The 23,480-nt window shown below is 43.7% G+C and overlaps 1 protein-coding gene across 1 annotated transcript in view; it reads right to left on the minus strand.

Annotated features, from left to right (window-relative positions):
* Nucleotides 1-23,480, minus strand: part of ANKDD1B (ankyrin repeat and death domain containing 1B) — a 55,708-nt gene that overhangs the window by 6,518 nt on the left and 25,710 nt on the right. Inside the window, 6 exon segments of the mRNA XM_032626541.1 lie at nt 919-1,014; nt 5,168-5,269; nt 7,821-7,916; nt 10,427-10,525; nt 16,011-16,109; nt 21,373-21,489. Of these exon segments, the coding sequence (XP_032482432.1) occupies nt 919-1,014; nt 5,168-5,269; nt 7,821-7,916; nt 10,427-10,525; nt 16,011-16,109; nt 21,373-21,489 (609 nt within the window).

Below are 23,480 nucleotides of genomic sequence, written 5' to 3' on the forward strand. Positions count from 1 at the left end.
GCCATGGCCGCTGAGCCTGCGCGTCCGGAGCCTGTGCTCCGCAACGGGAGAGGCCACAGCAGTGAGAGGCCCGCGTACCGCAAAAAAACAAACAATAAAAACCAAAATAAATAGTACTGCGTTGCGAGCAAGGAGGCAAATCAATGCCCCTTAAGGATTTAAGGGACATTTCTCAGGATTGGCAAATTAGACATCAGTCTGGGCTTAAGGCTCCTCAGGGGTAGACATGTGAGGGACTACGACCTAAATTCTGGCTCCAGAGGCCTGTGGGACCAGAGTGGACATTCAGCCTAGGACGGCAGCAGAGGGTGGTGTCTGGTGAGGAAATTCCTGCCCAAGGACATAGACTTGAATCTTGGAGGGGAGGGCATTCTACTGAGAAGCTGCGTCAGTGGCAGCTATCAGAGGCAGTACTGATGAAAGAAGATGGAAGGAATGTCTTGGAAACAAGACATGACCATCAGAGAATACCTGAGTGCTGAGTAGCCGGCACAGCGGTATGTGGAAAACTGCAAAACCCTAAATATGAACTTCCTTACCACTCAGTAGAATGCGAGTCTGGGAGCTTCCAGAAGGGACCATAGCCAGAGACTCCGTGACAGCAGGCACAGCCAGCAGCCAACCACCCGGAGCACGCATGCCAGGCTCCTTAGAGCCAACGTGGACTGGCCTGCTTGGCCCAATGGAGCTCTACACACTTCAGTTCCAACCACTGGTGCTGACAAAGGATGGAGAGGAAGAGAGGCAGCTGTTCATGCCGCAAATTGGACAGCACAGGACAGAAGGGACAGCTATAACACACTAACTAGGGCCCTCCCCACTAGAGCGGAAAAAAGAATTACACAGACCCCAACCTGCCCTGTAAGAAGAGGGGGCTGCAGAAGAGGCCCTCACCGAGCTGAATTTGGCTTTCCTTACCTCTCTCCAGGCGTAGCACCTCTTGGCTTCAATGAGTGTGCCCACGATGAGGCTGCAGTTGCTCCTGGCGGCCACGGCCAGGGCAGTCTTCCCTTGCTAAAATGTCAGAAATCAAAGAGTCAGGCAATGCGGCCTACTGGTTAGGAGCTCTCGCTTTGGAGCAAGGGGGCCTGGATTCAAATCCTGATCCTACTGCTTCCTTGCAGGGCAAATTTGGGCCAGTCCTCAGCTTCCCTAGGTCTCAATAACTACCCCTCTGAGTAGTGGTGAGGGGCAAGTGCGATAACTCGTATAGGGTCCTTAGGACTGTGTGTGGCACAGTCTAGGGCTGTGTGTGGTAATCGTCTAAGAGATGCTAGATATTGATAGTGTCAGGTGCTGTGTCAATGGGGCAGGGGGAAGGATTTGGGCTTAGGGGCCCAACATCAACAGGTAACGTTCTACACTTGCCCTATCAATGAGAACCCAAGCATTTCTCCAAGACGGGCAGTGGTCTCCCTGGCTCACTGCACTGTGAAGTCCTCAGCAAATAACGTAATCATATGTTTTTCTCCTCCAGAGTCTGACTCCGTCTGTGGCAGAGGCTTTAGTCAGTGTCCCATGCCCCACCCACCACAAATAACGTTTTTCTTCTAAAAGAGACCTCTTGATTTTAGCTGGGCACTTGGCCACCCTGAACATTTCCTAGTCTCCCTTACCCTTGGGTATGTGAACTAAGTTCTGGCCAATGGTATGTAAATGGAAGCAGCACATGCAACTTCTGGGAAGTTTCTTTAAAAGAGATTTCAAAGTTTCTTCCTCCCCCAGGGGAATGCTGGCATGACGGTAGGAGCCTGAACAGCCACTTTAGATCAGGAAGCGAAAGCCATGTGTTGAGGAGGGCAGAGTAATAAAACAGAAAAGGGATGGATCTCATGCAGAATACAATCAATAATAGTAACACTACATAATACAGAATTCAGCTCACGGGTCCCCTATCCATAATTTTTTCCTATTATATCATACCACCTCTAACCAAAGATGAGGGGTTGGGGTTGGAATCTTAACCAAATGCAATGAGCAATAAAGGCTGTTCTAGACATAATTTGGAGCATGAATGGCCTGGCGCCCATATGGTACCTTATACAAGTTACAAATGACGTAACTTGGTCAAGATGGATATAGTTCAAAGCTACAGCATACAGCTTTGCAAGCAGTGTCCCCTAGATTTTGTGCAGAACACAAGCTATACATCTACACTTTTTTCCCAAGCAAAAGATGGTGGTCCCTCATTTGTTTTCCAAATGACCCATGAAAAATCTGCTCAGGGATCCTGAAGATAATTTAAATGAATGGTCAGAAGTAACCTCAGAAGAAGTTCCAACCTCAGAAACCCATGTTTCTATGCTTAGAGATCCAGAAACTTATCCTGATAATTCTCTCACAACGCTGAGTATTTGTGAAATGCAACTGCCACCAAGTCAAATGATTTGTCTGCTAGTCCCGGAACTGAGACCCAGGTGAGCCTGAAAATTAGAGCTGAAAGTAATCAGTGTCCAATCAAAAGAGACAGTAATGAAATTAGGAAGAACTGCATTTTGCAGGCATTTAGCAAGCCTCTAATTGTATGCTATCCAAATTCTGGCTTGTAAAGCCATCTGAATCACCATAATTAGCCTATTTTGGGAAGGCAGCATTCTGGGAGCCAGAGGTTTCAAGCTCATAGGAAAACCTTCGCAGGGAGTATAGCTGGAGTAGAAATCCAAATACTTGTGCTGTTGAGGGCGGGTGGCCCTCGGAGAGCTTTGTGACGCCACAGGCTGAAAGGACAGGGAAAGTCAACTTTATACCAAAACTTGGCTCCTTTTTTTCCATCCAGAGCAGACCTTAATTCAGTCCTAGAAACAGCCACTTATCTTTGGTAAAAATTGTGGGAACAGGCAGAAAAGATAGTTTTTATTCGTTAATTACATATGTCCTGGGTGCCAGAGAGGCACCAGACTCGATGAGAAAAGAGGGAGGAGGAGAAAGGAAATCTGGGAAATCAGACTGTGAGGCCCAGGAAACTGTGGCTTTTGTTCTGAAAACAGAATCAGGCTGTAGTACAGACGTGTTCACTGGAATATCCAGTCCACTTGCAGTGGGGGCCCAACATAAGTTCCCTGCCCAATGCTTTAGATTCTCTACTCACCAGACTGCCCTGGAGGTGTTAAGTGTTATTGACAAAGTAGAATAAAAGAAAGCACAGGAAGCTATTAACATTTAGCTACAAATGCTAAATGTTAATACTAACGCCAAATGTTAACAGAAGTTAACGAGCCACTACTGGTGGAATTCCACCTAAGTGATGGAAATATGGGTGATGGTGTTTTCCTCCCCTATGCTTTTCTATGTTTTCAAAATTGTATTACTTTCATGATCAGAAAAAGAAAACTGATGGAGACAAGTAAAATAACATATCACTAATTCAGATCCCACAAACATGCAATGTGTGATTCTGAAATAGACTAGGGAGGACACAGGCTTGCCCTGGGAATGAGGGATGCACTGAGCTGATGACTAGTGAGGGCAAAGACCAGGAAGGAAAAACTGCAACTTCTGGAAGTGTTGGGCAGCCAAGCAGCCAGTAGCCTTAGCTTTGAAGCTCAGCTCTGCTTCTTACAATGGCCCCGACATCATCAAATCTTCTCTTATAAACTGGGATAATTTTGTCTGCCTTACAAAGGAGATGGGAGAATTGAGCTAAGATGTGAGTACTTAGCTGGGGGGATAATTCTCTTCTTCTCTTATAAACTGGGATAGTCTGCCTCACAAAGGAGATGGGAGGATTAAGGTGTGAATGAGTACCTAGCCAGGGGGGCCACACAGTGTCTTCTTCTACACCTTTCAGAAAAGCTGCAACCCTAACCCTGCCATGGCTGACCCTGCGGAACTGCATCACGTGAAAGAAACAAAGCTGTCTGTCTTTAAAAACACACCTACACAATGGCTTAAGGGTGCAAACAACCCAAATGTCTATCCATGGATGATCAGATAAACAAAATGTGGCATATACATACAAGGGAATAGTATTCAGCCTTAAAAAGGAAGAAAATTCTAACACATGCTGCAACTTGGTTGAGCCTTGAGGACACAGTCCCAAAAGGGAAAATACTGTACCATTCCACCTAGATGACATACCCAGAGTAGTCAAATTCATAGAGACAGGAAGTGGAATGAGGCTGAGGGAGGAGGAAATGAATGTTACTGTTCATAGAGTTTCAGTTTTGCAAGATGAATGAATTCTGGAGATTGGTTGTATAACAAAGTGAATATTCTTAACACTACAGAAATGGACATTTAAAAATGGTTATGGGAATTCCCTGGCAGTCCAGTGGTTAGGACTCCGAGCTTTCACTGCCAAGGGTGCGGGTTCAATCCCTGGTTGGGGAACTAAGATCCTGCAAGCCACGCAGCACAGCCAAAAAAATTTTTTAAAAGTAGGAAATGAATAAATTAAAGAAAAAAAAATAGTCAAGATGGTACATTTTATATTGTGTGTATTTTACAACAATTAAAATTTTTTAAATAAATTTAAAAAACAAGTTTAGACACATATAAATTTATTTATTGCAGTTCTATTTATAATAGCAAAAGCTTAAGGACAACTTATATGCCCATCAGTTGAGAACTAAACAAATTATGATATATCCACACCACAGTCTATTATGTAGCTGTATAAAATAGAAGAAACTTTCCATGTACTTACACGGAATGATCTTTGCTTTATACTGATAGGGAAAAAAGCTAAATGTAGGACAATATGTATAGGTATCCACAGTTGTGTATAAAGGATGGAGGAGTGGAATAAGAGTATAATATATTTATGTTTGCTGTTATATGCATAAAGAAATTCTGGCAAGAACAGAAGAAACTTACAATAATGGGTATGTATGGCAAGGATAGTATGAGAGCCAGACAAATAGGGATACAGTAGATGGGAAATTTTTACTGTAAAACCTTTACTAAGTTTTAAATTCTTGAACCATGTAAATCTATCATCTTTTCAAAAAATAAATAATTTGAATTTTTTAAATGTATATTTTACTGGTGAGAGTAAAAATTCTTACCAACTTATCTCAATTAAAATTGGGATGTTACTATCAAGATACAAGGTCTCTCCAATTTGTGTCCATCTCACAAAGGATGTGGTAATACTACCCCTCAAGGCTTACAGCTGGCAGGGAGGACTCAGCAAGCAGCTCAGCTAAACAGAGTGAAGCCCATGAACTCACTCTGTCAACAACCTTAGGTCACCGCCCGCCTTCTGCAGGGTTTCCACCAGTTCCACACTTCCAAGATCAGCAGCTACATGCAAAGGAGCTTGTGACCTCTGACATGAGAAAGTTCAAAAATGTAATCCAAGCATGTTAAGGAGAGAAAAAACTTGCATAGTAAAAAGATAAAGAGAAAGCAAAGGTGTCCTACACAGGCGTAAGGGAAAATAGATAAGGTCACATATTTTTCAACAGGTACAGCAGACATTTATTGCAGTGTTATTTATAACAATGAAAAATTGAAAGGAAGTTACATGTTTAGTAAGGAAACTCATGAGATAAATTACGGTATATCCACATATTGGAATAGTAGGCAACCATCACAAATGATTTTTTAAAATGATTTCAATATGGGATACCTAGAGTAGTCAAGTTCATAGAGACAAAGTGAAATGGTGGTCTCCAGGAGAAGGGGGAGGAGGGAATGAGGAGTTATTGTTCAATGGTATGGAGTTTCAGTCTGGGAAGATAAAGTTCTGGAGATCGATGGTGTGAGAGTTATGTACATTGTCAGTGTACTTAATGCCACTGAATTGTACACTTATATGGTTACAATGGTAAATTTTATGTTATGTTTATTTTGCCACAATAAAAAATAATTTCAGAGATTTTTAAAAATGAAAAATGCTTATGATACAACATTAAAAACCTTAGCAAAATAACACTATCTAGCTGAGCTCAATTTATAGAAAAAAACAGAGGGAAAGAAGGAAATGCATTGGTGATGTTAAGAATAATAATGTCTAGACAGAGGGATTAGAGCTTATTTTTATTGGCTTCTCAATGCTTTTCTCTATTTTGTAAGTTTCCTACATTATAGTGTATAAAGGAGTGCAAGACTTCTAATTTCTTTCTTGAATAACCACTTTCCCATGAAGAGGATAAGAATGCTTCAGAGAAATATATGAAATCACAAGAAAATCACCCATCTTAACCTCCCACTGAAAGGAATGCTGATGTGAAGACAATTCTAAAATTTTAGCACAGAAAGGAACATTGGTTATAATCTAGCCCAACTCCTAAACCAGAAAGAGGAAGCAACTTCCCAAGGGTCACACAGCTGGGCAGTAGCATCTAGCCCAGGACTCTTGCTACTAGAGCATATGGCCAACCTGCTTGGGATGTTAACATAATCAATATCAACAAGCATTTACTGAAGACCCACTTTTAGGTGGCAATGTGCCCCTCTGGGGGCTCATTATCCATGACATCAAACTTACACTGACAGACCTATCAAAAGTCTACACCAACATGGAACAGAGACACAAGTGTCATACATCAAATACCCATAAAATCTCCCTGTGGCAAAACTGCTAGAAGTCTAGAAGGCAGGAAATGCACCAAAATGTTAACAGAGTTCTCTTTCTTTGGGGGGATTATAAACAAATTGTAAGTTTTTAGCTTATTTATGTTTTCTTACTTTTATACGTTGTGTGTATTCCTGGTCTAACAAAAACCATAAATGATAAAGTCTACTTCTATAATTGGGTGGCAGCCTAGCAAGCCTCCTTCACTGGAGTGGATCTAGCCAATTCTGGTGAAGCCAGAATCACTCGGGTGCTCTGTCCATCTGTAGAGCAAAGACTCTGCCCATGAGGAAAGATGTGGGGCATTAACATAGTTGAATACATATGTATGTTCAATAATAAGAGAGATTTTCTTCCCCCAGACTTTTGGGATAGTAAAAGACCAGGGAGGAGGACGGTCTCTGGGGAAGGAAGGGACAGAAGGGGAGTTAAGTCCCAATTCAGCTCAGGGCACCAGGGACCTCACAGGCTGGAGTTGGAGACGACTGCAAAGATCTGAGTCAGTGCTCTGGTTTCACAGATGAGGAAACCGAGGATGACACAGTGGGTCAGGACACGCATGCCCACCGCACGTGGCTGCTCCCTCACCTGCGAAGGGGCAGCCAGGAAGGAGGGAGGAGTCCAGACGCTCATCTGTCCTCAGAACTCTGGCAAGGGCCCTCTCCCAAGAGTTTTCCTTCCCACTCCTGACCTCTGGAAGAGGGTAGCCCTTCCCAGAGCAGGCCCTGGCTCAGACAGCACCCACCCCCCATCCTTTTAATTCTTCCACCTCAGCATTTCCATTTCCTGCCAGTGATGGATGCCTTTTATGCGGCATTTGATTCTGCTCCAGTGGTCTGAATTCATGGTGATTTTTTTAAAAATTCCAGGAGGTCTCTTTTGCCTTTGGGCCAAAAGAAGATACATTTACTGTCTATAATATAGAAACAAAGCTTCCTTTCTTGTGGAGAAGGGCTCCCTGCCAATTACAACATTTCACACTGGGGGAGTAGCTGTTGATTTAAATTGCCACCAGCAATTTACCTCTGGGCTACTGTTTATCTATCAGAAGTACTGGGCCTGTTAAATGTGAACAGTTTAATAACGCATTGGCTGAATCCCAGTTGTGCGTTTGAAAAAGACAAAATATGTGTGTGCAAGAGGAGTGGGGGTTTACAGAGGCAAAAGGATAAAAATATGAATGTGCATATTCTTCTCAGGAATCTTTAGAGCACCTTGGACTTGATCAAAACCACCCCTAAACACATGCTGAGTTGAAACAAGAAAACAGACTCTCTAGGTTCTGATTTGCCTGGCGTACCTGATTTAAGATGTCAATACCATGCTGTGCACTTAATAAGCTGTTTACCACTGTGATGTGGTTGTTAACAGCTAAATGAAGAGGGGACTCCTTAGGCTGCAGAAAGAAATGACATTTCAAATTCAAAAGATTCTGGCTTCATCAGACAGATCCAAAAGCGACTCATTTCATCGGACATTTCCTGATAATCTCCTGAATACTGGTACTGCCCAACATGGTTGCAGGCCCTTAATAAGTCTTCAGCAATCACTTCCACGCCAAGGCTGTATAGAAATCCCACTCACCAGCAACCCACTTTCCCACTTCATTCATTCTAGAACTTGACACTGAGCACCTATTATGGGCCAGGCTCTTTTCAGGATGTTAGGGGTTCAGTGGTGAACATGGCCCATCCTCAGATATCTTTCATCTAGTAGGGAAAGCAGATATTGATTTTTTTTTTTAAGTCACAAAATAAATGTACAGTTACACATTGTGATAATAAGTGCCTTGAAGGAAAAGTGCACAGCGGTAAGAGAGCACATGTGGGTGTGGGCCAAGGGCCAAACTTTCTGGAAGTCAGAAAAGGCTTCCCTGAAGAATTGACATTTGAGCTCAAATATGAAGGCTAAGAAAATATTAAATAGCTTAACTGCAGGACTTTCCAGAGGCTTCAAAGAGCTAAAGTGCAGTGGGAACAGCCACAAGGAAGCAACAGCATTCCCCTTCAGCATTCCCCGAGTTGCTTTGATCTTGGGTTCTTTCTCCCTAGAGCATGTTGTGGGACTAATGCCCCACTCACCCAGGGGCACCGTATGTGCTCAGCCCTCCCACCTATGTAGAGCCCAGCCATCGCGTATTCACCAGGCCCTTGCAGCCTGCTCGCCTTTCCTCCTCCTTTGTGGCTAAGCCGCCTGTCTTCCAGCCATGCGCTCAGCCACCTCTACTACGGGCTTCTTACCAGCCCTGTCAGTCTCAGTGCCCACCTCCAGGGTCACACACACAACCTCCTGCTGCCTTTGCTCCCACCCAGCTGCCACTGGCCCAGGAGGCTCGAGAGAAAACACATCTCCGGGGGTAGAAAAGGCAGATGCAAGGAGGAAAAAAGGCGAGGAGAACACAGGTAAGGTGTGAGAGAGTGAGGTGAGGGGCATTTAGTGGGGAGGAGAGGGGCAGGGGTACAGGTGTGAGAGAGCAGGGGCAGAAGATGCAGTGAGACTGTGTGGACAACAGTAGTTGAGCTGAGAGGCAAAATGCGTGGAAAGAGGGAACACAGATGCTGCAAGGTGGGTGGTGAGGACAGGGTGCACTGCTGCTCCAGCGGAGCAGATGATGTTAATCAGCATCACTGATGCACATACAACACATTCTCCTAATGGTGCCCACTACTCACTCACTCCCCCTACAGTTTATACTCGGAAACACCGGGCTAACAGCTTTTCATTCACAACCACCCTAGCAGTTAGGGCTTCTCTTCCCCACTTTATATGTGAGGCACAGAGGTGAAATCACTTCCGCGAGGCATCGGAGCTAGGAAGGAGCAGAGACAGGATTTGAACCCAGATCTTCCTGACTCCAGCAGCAGCACCAGGCTCCTTCCCAGGAAACAGGGGTAGACGGATGGAAGAGAGATGTAGTGAGTTAGCAAGGGATTCACCAGCACACAGAGGAGAAGGAAAGCAGGGGCAGGTGGAATGCTATGTCTGCGTGTCAGACTGTCCAAGGGTGAGCAAGGGAAGTGGGAGACAGATGGGGCAGAAGGGCAGCAGGAGGGGAAAGCTTTCCGTGCAGACCTCTTCTGCTCAGGGAGGACCTTCTCTCTAGGGGCGCTAAGGATGAAAAAAGAGAACGTATCCCTCGTCCCAGGGACGTAAGCAGTGCCCTTCCTGCTGGGACCATTGGCCTTGCTGGGGCCCAATTCCTCCTGAGAAACAGGAAGCATCCTTGGATGGACCAGGCAAGGTCAGAACCAGTTCCCCTAATGTCATTCTCCAAAAACTACCAGTCATGGGTTAAATCACGTCCCTCCTCTCCAGTTAATACAATAAATAGTAATGGCTAAGCAATATTAGAGAAAAGAATATTCTCACAGGAGAAATGAAAGTAGAGTGAAAAATAGGGGAATGTTTCTCCATCTAATTCCAGCGCAGAGAGCCTTTGTTAATTCTACCAAAGCCCATTCGAACTTCAGAAAACCTAAATCAATACAAATGACTGACTTTCAAAAGAAAAACAAGATCGGTCAGTGAAGGGGGAAAATAATCATTCACCTTCCTATTAACAGCAGTTTCATTATTTTCCTAGACTGATAAATTTAATACAAGACTGGCATCTCTAGATACATAAAAAAAATTAACTGCAGCAAATGTAAATATTTAAAACACAAAGATTTCATTTTGTTCAGGAACTTCAATGACTTTCTAAAATTCATCCCTTGGATTGTATTTCTTAAGATTAAGACTCTGTCTCCAGAAGAAGCCAGGCGGCCCTCCCAGAAAGAATTCCTCCTTTGTGATCACTCGTCTCCCCGCTCCAGCCCTCCATGCATCTGCAAGGAGCATCTCCCAGCACAGCCAGCCTCACAGAGCTGGGATCAAAGCCCATGTTATCATAATAGACTGACTCACTTCCACCTTCTGGTGCAGATCAACGTTCTCACTGAAAAGAAAGCTGACAAAGGATGCGTGGCTGTTCCGGGTTGCTATCTGCAAAGCACTGATATTGAGCTGCACGGGACAGGTGGAGAGAGAAGGCACGGAGGGATTCCCATTAGAATCTAGCATGGTGTCTGGTGTTCATTGCATGGTAATCAATTAATACAATAAAATAGTATGCCTAGTTAAAAAAGAAAATTCAACGTGTTTCTGATCATTTGGGGGCGGGGGCTTTTGGTTGCTTCTAGGTGTCTCCCATTTAAAAGAGACAAGAATCCTAGACAACACATGCCTCAGGCAAATATGAGCTAAAATCCTTCCCTTCTCCAGGAAGTACGAAGTGGACTAGGGCCAAGCCTTCTCTCTATACAACCTGCAAACCCCCTCCTTGAGCCAAAAGGGCTGAACTTGGTATTGGCCCCAGAAGTGCATCCACCCTCTCCCGCCCTGACCATTTACTAGCAACTCTCCCCTTTACAGGTACCACCTCAGAACTCAGCATGATTGCTGCCTCTGTGCAGGTTCCCTCACAGCCCTTTCACTCCACTTCTTTAGCATCTCTCCTTCACTTAGTGCCCATGCTAGAGGGCAAACTACTTAGGTCAGGGCCTCCTCCAAAAGGCCTTGCAATAAGACAAGGTCAGTGGATAGTTATTGACTGATTACAGTTGGTCCCCCAAATTCACGGGTTCTGCAACTGCAAATTCAACCAACTATGCATCAAAAATATTCAAAACAAAAAACATTCCAGAAAGTTCCAAAAAGCAAAACTTGAATTCGCTCATGTGCTGGCAACTATTTACATAACATTTACATTCTATTTACAATTATTTACATAGAATTTACATTGTATTAGGTATTATAAGTAACCTAGAGATATGTAAAGTACATGGGAGGGGACTTCCCTGGTAGCTCAGGGGTTAAGAATCCGCCTGCCAGTGCAGGGGCACGGGTTCGAGCCCTGGTCCGGGAAGATCCCACATGCCGCGCAGCAACTAAGCTCGTGCACCAAAACTACTGAGCCTGAGCTCTAGAGCCTGAAAGCCACAACTACTGAGCCCGTGAGCCACAACTACTGAAGCCCGCACACCTAGAGCCCATGCTCCACAACAAGAGAAGCCACTGCAACGAGAGGCCTGCGAACCACAACAAAGAGTAGCCCCCGCTCGCCGCAACTAGAGATAGCCCGCGCCCAGCAATGAAGCCAAAAATAATAAGTAAAAAAATTTTTTAAATAAAGTACATGAGAGGCTGTGCATAGCTTACATGCTAGTACTATGCATTTTATTTAAGGGACTTGAGCATCCTCGGATTTTGGTATCCCAGGGAGGGGGTGTCCTGTAATTGCAGGATTGCTGCAAAGTATTTTCAGGTCCTCAGAGTAAGGAGGCTGTAGGTTAGTATGTTTTCCTAAAATGGCTGCATAAGTATGTCCCATCCAATCTGCTCTTCTGCAATGTGACCCTGCCACTCCCCACCAAGGAGTGGGGTTTATTTCTTCACCCCCTTGAATCTGGGTAGACCCTGTCACTGCTTTGGCCAACAGAATATGGCAGAGGTGACAGTGTGCTCGTTCCAGGTGTGACCCTTAACTGGCCTGGCAGCTTCTGCTCCCTACATCATGGAAGCCAGCTGCCATGCTATGAGAAGGCAATGCAGATGCCGCACGTTGGTGCTCTTGTCAAGAGGCCCAGCTGACAGCCAACCTCAACTGCCAGGCATGTGAGTGAGCCACTGTGGACATCCTCCTCAGGTAAGTCTGCAAACGACTGAAGCCCTGGCCAAAACTGACTGCAACCACATACCTGACCCAATGTAAGAATCTCCCAGCTGAGCTCAGTCAACCCTCAGAGCCAGGGAAGATAACAGTGCATTGTTCTAAGCCACTGTGCTCTGGGTTGGTTTGTTATGAAGTAATAGATAAGTGGTATAAATACTCACAGGAATGATACACGCTTTGACCAACTGGAGTCTAGCTTGAGCTGATACTAAATGCCTATATGACCTTGAATAAATGGCCTCTCAAGCATGGGCCTCTATGTCTTCCTCTGTAAAAATGACATAACCACCTATATTATTAGTTTTCTATTGCTGCTAATAACAAATTACCACAAACTTAGTGCCTTAAACAATACAAATGTATTATCTTACAGCTCTGGAGGTCAGAAGTCTAAAATGAGTCTCACTGGGTGAAAATAAAGGCCTTTCTGGAGGCTTTCAGGAGAATCCATTTCTTTACCTTTTTCAGTTTGTAGCAACCACCCACATTCCTTGGCTTGCAGCCCCCTTCCTCCACCTTCAAAGTCAGCAGTGGTGTGCTGAGTCCTTCTCACGTTGCATCCCTCTGACCTCCCTGCCGGCCTCCTTCTTCCTTTTTAAAGGACCCTGGTGATTACATTAGGCTCACCTGGATAATCTCATTGTAAGGTCAGATGATGAGCAACCTTAATTCCATCTGCAAAGCAACCTTAATTCCCCTTTGTCATGTAACCTCACATACTCACAGGTTCCAAGGGTCATAATGTGGACATCTTTGGGGGCCATTATTCTGCCTGCCACACCATCCTACCTCTTTCTCTCAAACCAAAGCAACACTTGGAAAATAAATGAGCTAGTAAATGTGTACAATAATCACAAGTATCATCTTATTCATTCCACAAAAAATTATTGAGCACTTATTACGTGTCAGCCCCCATGTTAGACCGCAGGGGCTATGACTAAACCGACAAGATCTCTGACGTTACGTTCAGTAGGGGTGGACAGTAGATCAGTAGATTTAGAACCCATTTATTAGGTTCTAGACATTATTAGAAGAATAACATCAGCTAGTGACAATGAGAAGTAAAACAGCATGAATGGATGGTTTCTTTCCAGTGAGTGATCAAGAAAAGCTTCTTGGATAGGGTGACGTCTAGACTGAGACCAGAATGGTAGGAAGTGTCCCCCCAATGGAAAGATCTGATGCAGAAACAGGCTTGTGAAGAGCCCAAAGCCAGGAACCCCATAGTGGGAAGAGCTATAGGAGTCTGTGGCATTTTCTCCATGAGGCACAACAGGCACAGTGTGTAGGGCCTACAGACTTTTTAAGAGCTAAAGAAATATTTGAAATCTTAAAAAAAAAGGTTGGAATTCCCTGCTGGCGCAGTGGGTAAGAATCCGCCTGCCAACGCAGGGGACACGGGTTCGAGCCCTGGTCTGGGAAGATCCCACATGCCAGGGAGCAACTAAGCCCGTGCGCCACTACTACTGAACCTGCTGCGCTCAAGAGCCCGCGAGCCACAACTACTGAGCCCGTGCACCACAACTACTGAAGCCCACGCGCCTAGAGCCCGTGCTCTGCAACAGGAGAAGCCACCGCAATGAGAAGCCCGTGCACCACAATGAAGAGCAGCCCCGGCTCGCGGCAACTAGAGAAAGCCCGCGCGCAGCAACGAAGACCCAACGTGGCCAAAAATAAATAAAATAATTTTTTTCAAAAGTCATGCCATTCTTTATTAAAAAAAAAAAGTTGGTCCCAAGATACCAAAAGAAAAGCACAAAACTGAATATTTAATTGACATGTTCATACTTCGTTGATTGCTAAATGTAATCTTCATAAGGTATTCATTACACTGTAAACAATTTGTAGGTTAAATTTTTTCACCTCCCTCAAATTCTCAGGTCTGCACAGAGTTCTAAGAAATCAGAGTCAATCATAAATTAAGGTAGTTTATCGTATCCAAATGATTCTAAATGCACAAATAAAAAAGCCTTTAAAAAATAATTTACAGCAAAAGAAAAGATATTTAATGTGGAATGCGGGGGCATTTAAAGTTATTTGATAAGATGTGAGGATAGGGCCTCCAGAAATATGGAATTCTTAATGTCTACAGAAAGTCTTCCCTGGACCCAGGGTAGCTAGGCAGCCTCTCCACCCAGTCCCAATGGAGGCGGTCTCCATAGGCAGCTAAATCCACAATCTCTCCCCACTACCCTCCTCAGAAATGACTCGACCTTTACCCCCTCCCCTTAGCTGGGTGGGTGCAAAGCAAGCTCCTGGAGAACAAGACTAACTAATGTCCGCGGGTGAAGCATTTCCAAGATCAAACACAGTAATCACCTACAGATGTGAAAGCAAAATGAGCCTCACACAATCCTGGTGTGTATCCTTGCTTCTGGCTTCCTGCTTCCTGCTGCTTGTTTCCCCTGGGGCCTTTACTGGACTGGGCGGAGACAGGTGTGGACAGCAGCGGGGGTGGGGGGTGGGGGTGGGGGTGGGTGGGCAGGGGTGCTGAGGCTGTTGATCCAGGAAGTGTGCTAATGAACTCCGGGGAAAACCCAAGATAATGTAAAAGATGTAAAACTGACTTAGAACAATTTCCAGGCTGTCTGGATGAGGCCAAGGCCATAAGGATATGGACGACGTGGAGCCTACAGTCCTGGCAGGGTGGGGAGAATGCGAGCATGTGAAAGCCATTACAAAGCAAAACCTTCAGAGTGCCAAAAAATTAAGTACATTAGGGAGGGAGGCACAGAGCAGCGAGGCGAGCCAAAAGGAGTGATCCCAGGAGGATCTTGCTAATAAGGGAGGCCTTTCCAGGGAGGCTGCAGACTGGGGGCAGAGGGGCACCTGGGCATGACAGAAAAACAGCACCACTCTCCATATTCTGAATGTTTCCTGGGCCCCGTGAATTCTTAACTCTGGGCTCATTTATCGCATAAAAAACCTTGCAACGTCAGTGGGAATCACCTCACCCTACATATTCCACTCTCCCTTGCAATCTTGTCTATGTATATATAATTTTATATAGTGAGGGACTTCCCTGGCAGTCCAGTGGTTAGGGCTCGGTGCTTTCACTGCCATGGGCCTCGGTTCCATCCCTGGTCAGGGAGCTAAGATCCCACAAGCTGCTCAGTGCGGCCAAAAAAATTTTTAAATAAAAAAAATTTAAAAATAAATGAAGATCAGTGTCAAAGGATCTCAGCACCAAAGTATTTTGTATTTTGTACCTAGAAGAAGGCATCATCCTGTCTTCTTCAGGCTCCAGAATGACCATACAATTTTCTTTTTCAGCACCTACTGTGTATAAGCCAGGTACTACTTGTTTCTAGGAAGAAAACAAAGTAGAATAAAAGTGCCTATTTGAGAAGCAACAACTATCTGCTACTTTTGCCCTATTTTCAATTATTCTCCAAATAAATTATTCCCCAAATAAATAGGAAGAATGGTATTGTTTTTGAGGAAACGTTAATAGGGGAATGTCAGAGGTAAGTCATTAATTCTTACCACAAAGTAAGCAAATTATTAATACAATCGGCCTTCCAAATCCCCCTGCCCCCCACAGTTGGATGGGTAACCACGGATAAGGACTGTATTATACCATTTTACATAAGGAACTGGAGCATCCATAGATTTTGGTACCCCTAGGCAGGTCTTAGAACCAGTCCCCCGCGGACACGAGGGACAACTGTATTAATTCTACAAAAGCCCAGTGAATGGGTCAGTGCAGGGCCAGATTACCCAAAGAACATTCTGAGTCTCCCTCCCTGTGTGAGTAAGTAGACATGGAGCACATACTTTACTTGGAATGTTGATTTCACTTCCTGATGCCAGTAGCACTTTGCTGCATTCTTCATGACCTCCTTCAACAGCTAAGAAGAATGGTGTTTTGCCATTCTAACAAACGGAAAAAAAGTTAAAATGAATTGCCCCTTGGCATGGAATGAAATTACTTGAGAAACAGCATGCTTTCTCTATCTCTTGTGCATTACTCTTAATAGATAGAATTTATTGAGCATCTATGTGCCAACTTATACTGCCAAGACTATATGCTTTGGCACAGTTCAACTGCACAACGAGGTCAGGGTTATTATCCCCACTTTACACATAAGGAAACTAAGCCTCAGTTGAAAAGTGGCAAAGCTAGGATGCAAGTCTAGCTCTTTGGCTCCAAAGCCTGCATTCTTAACTACTCTGTTATGCTGCCTCCTTTTCTCACCTTCCCTCCATCATTCATACTCTCGATCTTTATTAATCTAACAAACAGTTATTAGACACCTGCTGTTTGTCAGACAGTAGAAGGCACTGGGATTGGGAAGACAACTAGAATCCAGACCCTGTCTACAAGAAGGTAACAGCTTGTTAAGAAAGATAATCATGGAAATGAGGAACTAAAATGCAGTATGAAATACAAAAATAGAAGCACATTTGTACCAAGTACAGTTTTAACCTTTAAAACTGATTTAAAATATTGCATGTCATTTAAAAAAATGTAATACCCTACCTTAGTAATTAAGGTTCCTGAAACTCATTATGATAAACACTACGTAGGACAAAGTGAGTTTAGCTTAGGCCACAACATAGATAAGGAACTGGTCTCACACAATAGCTACTTGGATACTTCCCCCTCCTCATGCAGATTCTTTCCTAAAAATATTGGGAAGAAATGCAGAATTCCTTTCCCATGTCCTAACCATTCTCCACCTTGGACATTATTCTGCCTAACAGCTAGGATAAGTTCAGACAATTTTACTTGTAGCTAATTAGGTACAAACAATCATGTTAACAGGGACAAAAGAGCATGAAACCAATGTTCCTATCCCACCGAGATGGAAAAACTGTATCCCAGCAGCTTCCCCTGAGAGCCTGGGACAGCCATCTGTTAGAGAGGAATTTCTTTTCATAATCTGCCTTCTCCTTTTCCAGGAAAAGAGATGCCAAAAGGCAAACCCCAGTGGAAAAATATTTGCAAAAATTGTGAAGGAAAGAATTCATGTCTTTAATATATCAAGAGCCTAATAAACATTTATATCTTTGACCCAGCTATCCTACCTCTAAGAATATACCCAAAGGAAATAATGAGAAATACAGACTAAAGTTTGTATACAAAGAGGTTCATGACAGCATTACTTTAATAGTAAAGAAAAACTGAACAAAACCTAAATGTCAGGGGCTTCCCTGGTGGCACAGTGGTTGAGAGTCTGCCTGCCAATGCAGGGGACACGGGTTCGAGCCCTGGTCTGGGAAGATCCCACATGCCGCAGAGCAACTGGGCCCATGAGCCACAACTACTGAGCCTGCGCGTCTGGAGCCTGTGCTCCACAACAAGAGAGGCCGAGGTAGTGAGAGGCCCGTGCACCGCGATGAAGAGTGGCCCCCACTCGCCGCAACTAGAGAAAGCCCTCGCACAGAAACAAAGACCCAACACAGCCAAAAATAAATAAATAAATTTATTAAAAAAAAAAAAAAGATAAAAAAACACCTAAATGTCCAAGAGCTAAAGAACAGTTAAATGAATTTTGGGCAGGCACTAAAAATATACATGCATAGGAACACAAAGAAAACTGGAATGAAAATACATCAGATATTTACAAGATAATCCTTTCAGTGTAGAGAAAAATATGAAAATTACTATTTATGTTTATTTTTATCTCAATCTTTAAAATTTATATTTCTGGCATATGTTTTATAATATATTAATTTAATTATAAATGTACATGTGATTAGGTGCATGCTCAAACTTTCTTTACTGGTATGAGTTTGCTACCCAGAATGTTAGGAGACCACTGCTCTAGAGCCTAGTCCCATGAGCCTAGTCCAACTGGTCAGGCAACAGCCTATGTCAGGAAACAGCGGCAGCCCAAGACTATATGTACATTATGGGCTTCATCCAAAAGGCTAATATTATCAGTAGATACTTCACTTTGTGCAAATAAAACCCATCACAATCTACAATTACAGTTTGTTGGACTTTATGACTTTTCCTCAATGTGCCCCAACGCGAAAATAACTAAAAGGTAGATGAAATCCAAGTGCGCACATTCCAGTGGTAAAGTATTAAAGCAAAACAGGGCAAGCACAACTAAGACTTTAAATTAAATCCTATGACTATAGGACTGGATCTCTATATTGACTTGTGAAGGCCAATCATGGCTAAGATGTATCCTAGGTGAATCATGTTCTTTTTGAGTTTCTCACATTCATAACTCTTATTCAAGAAGACCAAATTCCTAGGATCTTCTTTAAGTTAAACTAGTTCAACCTGATCATCACTCCGTCAGATGGCCACACACATAAAAATAAACAAATCAAGGCTCTACTTTTGTCCATGATCCTCAGCTGAAAGCCTGGCTTACATTCTCCTAGGAACTGGAAGAGAGAAAAAGGAGGATAATAACAATATGTACCACTGATACCGATGATAACCAAGATCCCACTTACTGCACCCAGATAACACCGGTGATAACACCGGATACCACTTGTTGCACACTTACCATGTGCCAGGCACCATTCCTTGAACTAAGTGTGTGACACAGCCATTCATTTGAAACCTCACTAAGGCCTTATGAGGCTATTTGACAGATGAGGAAGCTAAGGCTGGGAGGGGTCAAGTAACGTGCCCCAAATCATCTAGCTGGGGTGATGGAGCCAGGATCAGACCCAGGCAGTCAGAGCCCTGCTTTTAATCCCAGTCCAGGGATGCATGTGACCAGGCTGATTATGCTTCTCTGGTCCAAGGGGAATACTGACTTTTCCCAGGCATCACACACGTCCACTTTCACAGCCTTCAGTTTTCATTTTGTTGCCCACAGTTGCTATTTTTATGACCATATACCACCAACTCTAAGTCACATCCTGTTTCTCATGTTAACATATCTGAGATCAGGATGCACCTCACAATCTCAGTCAACCGGGCAGCAGACATGATATAGCTGTCATGACTTGTGATTTGCGTTAAATCAGAATGGGTGTCAGTGGCTTAGAAGAAAATCTCAGAATCTATAGCAGGGCACCTTTTGAAGAAACACTGCATCACAAACGTCTCTGAAGGCACAAAAGACAATATTTTGTCTGGAAAAGCAAGGACATCAAGATTCTGAGTGAGAAAGTGATTTAGAAGAATTCGACTCAATGTATGAAGTATAGGAATACTTAACCAAGCTCCCTTGCTTATTTCGTCCTTTGTATGTACATGATTTTTAAAAATCGAAGATAAAAGTCTAAAAACTCAATAATATAAAATATTCTAAATGACAAGAGAGTTTTTTGTGTCACAGTTTAATTGGCAGCATTATTTTTTCTTAGTGTTACATGAAATAATGACGTGCCTTACAATCAATGGTGTCTTAAAGTAAATGATTATATTACTTCTTAAAGTAGCTCTCAGGAGAGCTGCCAAGTTAGAATTCGTCAGAATATTAAACTATGAAGTCCAAGAGGACTCCACTCACGTGAGTCTCCAAACAGCCAGCCTCAAAGGCATTGAGCCAGAGGTTAAAAAGTGACCACCCAGAGCAGATGACTCACAAGGGGTTTACAAGAACCCCAGGCCCAGTTTCTAACTCCCTGCCGCCCTCCACCTGAATATACCCCCTCCCCACTCCGGTGCCTCAGAGTGAACCCTCCGAAACCCTTACTACTCACCATGCATCACCCCCTCCCCCCCTGTACCCCACAGCTCAGGGATGGGCACCCCACCCTCCTGGAAGTCCAAGCCAGACAGCTAGGGGCCAGAAAGTCTGCCCTCTCCGTATCCCCTGGTAACAAATCCTGTGGCCTCTGTCTCCTCCTAACCCCTCATCCTGCTTGCTGCCAGTGACAGCCTCGTTGAGAGGCTTTCTGTAGCTCTTGCTTCAGCCACTTCTGCAGTCACCTGACAGGGACTCCCCACCTCCTGCCTCTCCAGGAACCAATACCCCCTTCAAACCATGGTGACAGTTACCCGCCTACACCGAGGATGGATCCCATCCCTTGTTTGCTGCTTAAAACCTTCCAAGGTCTCTGCTGCCAATAGGTCAGAATCACCCCTCCTCCTGGTGAGCACAGCCTTTCATGGTCTCTCTGCCTTGGCCCACTTGGCATCCACCTTTCCCAGCCCACCCATCCTCAATTTCTGCCACCCTGAACTTGTCATTCCCAGGACACACCATTCTCTTTCATGCCTTGGTTCCTTTACAAACGGGCTCCTCCCTCTGTCTGAAATACTCTACCCTTGTGCCCTCCTCCAATCTCCTCGTACCACTGTCCATTCAAATGCTCAGACCCACATAACATACCATCTCTGTGAAGCCTGTGATATTTCTGAAACAGATTTTCCTTTGTGCTCCCACAGCACACTGTATATACATCTATTACCGCATTTAGCCCGATATATTATTTTTTGTATGCTCTTCTTGCCCTGTAGGCTTCTAGAATAAGAAAACATACTCTACCTAGCATAGAGCACATATTAAAAATTTTTTTTTTTTTTTGGTGAATAAGTGAATGGTTTAACAAATGAACCTCCATGAGTTACTTTAGCCTGTTAAAGCTGTGGATAGAGTAGTGGCCATGTTTTCCACAGTTTTAAGTGAAATTCATACTTTCAAAGTGTTAAATGAAAATAAATAGCTGTTGGAACGAGAAGGGAAAAAATCCATCCATGTTCCTTGCTCTACCTTTGCTGCTAATTTGCTAGCAAGAGTGGGACAATAAAAGTAATTTTATATAACCTTGAGAAGGCAAACTGGTGAAAGATTTCTGGGAGGTAGTTTTAAAATGTGCAGAACTCTTTGACCCACAATTTCACATCTAGGAATTTCTCCTAAGGAAAGTATCAAAGATATGCACACAGACACGGATGCCCTCCCAGTGTTTCCCTCCCTGGTCAGGTGGGGCTGAGCCTCCCGCAGACCTCAGTGGAAGAAAAGAGCAACTGGAGTTGACGGTAGAAAATTCCATGTAGTCCATTGATTTCACAGACATTTATGGAGCAAAATTGGCAATCTGGACGGCCCACTGAAAAAGTGGGTTGATTTCACCTGGATATTCGATGATTCTCTCCGACTGTAGTAACAACTGAACAACTCTACTGCTCACCAAAATGCCATCACCAAATCTACACCTCAACTGTCACTCCCCTTTCTCTGGTACTCAGCAAAGAAATAAAAGTCCATTTCACCTTGTCCTTTTCTGAAGTATGCAGATTAAGGAAGATAAGTTTTTCTATCATTTCAATGTGGCCCCGCTCTGCCGCCAAAAGAAATGGTTTTCTTCCTTTTTGAAAGTCAATCATGAACTTCAGTGTTCATTATACACTTACTGAGCCGGCAAGGCAACCAACAAAGTGGGCAGCAGCTTGAGGGGAGGGGATGGCGAGGAGGCCAAGGTGGTGATTCTGGTCACAGCATTCTGGGGCCTTCCTAGGGGAGGGTGGTAACAATCCCTCTCACTTCAAACCAGATCCATTTCTGAGTTGTTGCCCCAAACTGTGGGAACTCCGCATCAGCACAGAATCATTTTTATGGGGGTAGAGAAGTCCTGTTTGGAAACGGTCTTCCCAAGCACCGGGGGAGATGCCATCCCACAATCAGACAATGAGATTCCCTTTCAAATGTAACAATTTTACCAACTTTCTGCATTTATTGAATAGTTCTTTCACTCGACTATTTATTGAGAAGCTGATTTTGTGCCAGACCCCATCTGAGTCACCTGCGTATTGCTCAGTAAGCCTTGCCTTACTGATAAAAGTGTTTCAAGCAGAAATTGTCCAGGGTTTAATATTTACGTGACTCATTCAGACAGGACATGTGTCAACTGCTTCTCTTTAGGCTCTCCTTGCTTGCTCATACATTTACCTCTCACATTCACCAAGAATCAATGGGAAAACTCTTGAGAATAGGTCAATATGAAACGGGATGGAGAAATTAAGAATTATCCAGAGAATATAGCTTAAGAGGGATGTTTAGGTGTGATTTGTTGGGGAGGAAGGTTCAAGTGCAGAATCTTCTGATTATGGCAATTTCTCCAACTTTTCACATTGCAAAGGGAGACTGCATTTTCAACAGCCAAAATGTCATCGAGAACAATGAAATACCCATAAAAAACTCAATTTTCTAACCTGAGATATTTAAAAGCAGGAAAAGAAGTTGGGGTGGCAAAATAGCAGAAGTCTTTTCTTCGACTAAAGAAAACATTCACAGATTGGCTTGATATGTTATTAACTAAAAGCTTAGCAAGATGTTTGAAATGTGAAAAGCAAGATACAAGACTCTTTATCAGAAGGTTCCTGAATCTAGACTGTTATCTGATCTCCTGCTAATGCAAGATAATAAAAAGATAATGGAGTCTGTCATACAGAGTGAAGTAAGTCAGAAAGAGAAAGACAAATACCGTATGCTAACACATATATATGGAATTTAAGAAAAAAGATGGCATGAAGAACCTAGGGGTAAGACAGGAATAAAGACACAGACCTACTAGAGAATGGACTTGAGGATACGGGGAGGGGGAAGGGTAAGCTGTGACAAAGCGCGAGAGAGGCGTGGACATATATACAGTACCAAACATAAGGTAGCTAGCTAGTGGGAAGCAGCCGCATAGCACAGGGAGATCAGCTCAGTGCTTTGTGACCACCTAGAGGCGTGGGATAGGGAGGGTGGGAGGGAGGGAGACACAAGAGGGAAGAGTTATGGGGACATATGTATATGTGTAACTGATTCACTTTGTTATAAAGAGAAACTGACACACCATTGTAAAGCAATTATACTCCAATAAAGATGTAAAAAAAAAAAAAAAAAGATAATGGTCACTGTTAACTTGAGATAGCAGCTCATGATTCTCCGACAACTTAAAGAGAAAGGAAGGAAAAGTGCTAAAATAATCAACGGCCAAAAAAAAAGTGTGTATAGATCAGCCCTCCAGGGCTCTGCCCTCATGCATGTAGGGAGGCCGGAGAAACAAACTGGCACCAAAAATTCACCTCATTTACATTCTTGAGCCAGATATGTGGTCAATTAGACCTACATCCCCAGCCCTTCAGAGTTTGAAATCCTGACTCATCATCGATGGTTCTCATTGAATCACTAAGGAAGGGCAAAGGGAAGAGACAAACTGCTTGGGGCCTCCGTTTGCTGCTTGTGAGATTAGACCCCTAACTGAAGATCAAGATCTAGTCTTGAGCCATGAACAGCTCTTGGGAAATGACAGAGACAAAATTACTGTGTCTGGCTTATACAAATATCTGCTAATACTGACAACAGATAAAGGTCCATATAAACAAATCACAAA

This window comes from Phocoena sinus, chromosome 3, assembly GCF_008692025.1.
Source record: "Phocoena sinus isolate mPhoSin1 chromosome 3, mPhoSin1.pri, whole genome shotgun sequence".
NCBI classification, from domain to species: Eukaryota; Metazoa; Chordata; class Mammalia; order Artiodactyla; family Phocoenidae; genus Phocoena; species Phocoena sinus.